The sequence below is a fragment of the Drosophila albomicans genome, chromosome 3 (assembly GCF_009650485.2).
Source record: "Drosophila albomicans strain 15112-1751.03 chromosome 3, ASM965048v2, whole genome shotgun sequence".
In the NCBI taxonomy this organism is placed as follows: domain Eukaryota; kingdom Metazoa; phylum Arthropoda; class Insecta; order Diptera; family Drosophilidae; genus Drosophila; species Drosophila albomicans.
In genome coordinates this window covers 13,330,111-13,332,626 of record NC_047629.2, presented here as the reverse complement: position 1 = coordinate 13,332,626, position 2,516 = coordinate 13,330,111, and the positions used below count along the sequence as shown (strand labels likewise).

At 43.2% G+C, this 2,516-nt stretch overlaps 1 protein-coding gene across 1 annotated transcript; it reads left to right on the top strand.

The window, feature by feature from the left end:
- LOC117568875 (uncharacterized) lies at window positions 1–1,077 on the top strand. The gene is made up of 3 exons (XM_034249766.2): window positions 1–185; window positions 268–506; window positions 563–1,077. The coding sequence occupies exons 1-3, from the start codon at window positions 107–109 to the stop codon at window positions 902–904; spliced, it is 660 nt and encodes a 219-aa protein (XP_034105657.1). The 5' UTR covers window positions 1–106; the 3' UTR covers window positions 905–1,077.
- The last annotated feature ends 1,439 nt before the right edge of the window (window positions 1,078–2,516 follow it).

Below are 2,516 nucleotides of genomic sequence, written 5' to 3'. Positions count from 1 at the left end.
AAATTTTCATTGGCATATAAACAAAGGTCGTCTGGCAGTTTGGGTTTGCAGGATTCGTTGTAGTTTAGTCAAGGTGTTAGTTGGTCATCCAGTTGGTGGCCACATCATGACCCGAGCATTGCTCACGCTCGCCTATTTCGTGCTGACATCCTGCTCCATTGTGTTCACTGCCTGTGTAAACAACGGTGAGTGGCAAAGCCATCGACGACCTTCGACTGTGGCTGAGAAAATCAATAAATGAATCTCTGTCTCTCTCTCTCTGCACAGTGACTGGCACAGGGACCAGCTCGCCTGGAGGATTGAGCGCCAGCTCTGGCGTCAGCCTGACCAATTCGCTGACCAGCGGCGGACACATTCATCGCACTGCGGCAGCCATCGAGCGAGTGAACAAACTCTGGTGCTATGCCTGCGACACCATGGACGATGGTCAGGCCTGTGTTGATGTTGTTGTGCGCAATGACACGTCCATGATGAAGAAATGCCAGGGCGAGGAGTTTATCTGCATGGTAAATGGAGCTGAGTGCATCACAGTAATCCCTATTAAAATGTTTCGCATTTAAAGGTCAAGCGTTTCTCCTACACCACGAGCACAGAGAACTCGACCAGCTCGCCGAAGATGTGGTCGCTGGATCGTCGCTGCACTGTCAACTGTGAACCCGGCTGCATCATCATTGGCGAGCGCACCAAGCTCTATGCCTGCACATCCTGCTGCGAGGAGTCCTTCTGCAATACAGGACGCGGCGCAGCCTCAGGCATCTTTCATCGCGAGGCCACGGGCATTGGCACACGCATCATCTGGCTGGCGGCTCCGTTCCTGGTCAACATATCCCTGATGCTGTACAAGAACCATGCCAGACAAGCCATCTCCAATATGGTTGGTAACTCAGTCAATGTGCATCTGTAGCGATCTGACTGCGCTTCCTCTCGAGTTGCTCAAATCTAACATATTAACTGCAATTGCAATTGAAACTAGCCAAATGTAAGAGTCAATCTTCCTCTGTTTTACCCACTTTGTTCAAGTGTACTATAGTTAGCCAATTACCATGGTGTGATAATAAATCAATGACTACTCCTACTTTAGAGCCATGAATTTGCATTCTTATTAAATTGATTGATGCCTAAGTTTTTGGATTACTAACTTTATATGATATATTATATTATCGTATTTTATAGTTCCGATTTCACTTTTCGTTTTTATCTGGAATTTATCGACCTTTAGGATCATAGAAATCGCTAGCTGTCAAGAATTCCACTGAAAATTTTCATAAGTGCCATATAAACCCGAAAATTTGTAAGAAATGGAATTTAGCGGAAGTGATTTCTGCACTCATGATTTATAAATTGTACTACTATATTGTAGGAAAGAATATCTTTAATTTATAGATGAATATAAATTTTTAAATTAGAATTCAAGCAAATAATTGAATCCAAAAGCGGAATAGAGTGTCCTTATAACGTACGTTCATATGCAAGATATTTTAGAGTGGGTAGATATGTATGGAAAAAATCTTATCTAAGATGAATTTTAAGAAAACTTTATCCTAAAACTAAGTGTCGTGTATCCGTGGTCAATTTCTTAAGAAAATATGTTTTGTGCTTCAGGAAAAATTTAATTTTATTGTCCAATTTCCTTAGAATTCATCGTAGAATTTAATTTCGATAGAAATGTTCGATGAAAAATTAATAACCCCAAATGAATCTTCAAGATACTTGTAACCATCTCTCCTGTCCGTCTATTTTGTATCTGTATCTGTTCGATTATAAATCTTCAACATGGTTTTATATTACTTAAGCTTCATTCTAAAACAGAGACAGCGTTATCCCAATTTAACGGCTGCTGCACTGTAACTGTTTGCTGACCGTAGCAGCTCAACTCCTAATTGTCTGTGAGTGTGATATAGTCTGAGGCATGTAATGCAATGTAGTTCCTCATCCGATTAGAATCCAGAGAAGCATTAAACCCGTTCATTTGGTTTCGTGAATTGTATTACATTTCCGCTTTGAGGATGTCTGTTCGACTGACTCTCTGCCTGCATCCGCATCCGCAACCGCATCCGCCATCGTAAGTCCCATCACCACCACCGCTGACAACCGCATCGGCATGCTTATCTTCATTGCTCATCCGCCTACACATACGCATCTGCACCCACAATCATTCACAATCAACCATATCCGCACTGTCCATGGTTGCACGCCCACATTTCGGGGGTTCTTGAGGCTCCTCTCATCTGGGTGGCATTTCCGTGCAGACATCTTAGTTGCAGCATGAATTATTTATTGGCCAAGAGAAGCAGCAGAAGGAGAAGGAGTAGAAGGATGGTCAGGGAAGGTCGGACATTCCAAGTATTCATAAGCAGAGAGGAGACGCTCTCTAATAAAGCTGCCATTAAGACCAGATACTTGTATATGTGAGCGTGTGTGTATGAGAGTGAGAGAGAGCGACGGAGTGGATGAGTAAGAAGCGGGGGGCGCATCACGCCCACTCATTTGATGGCCAAGAGTGGAGCTCAATTTGT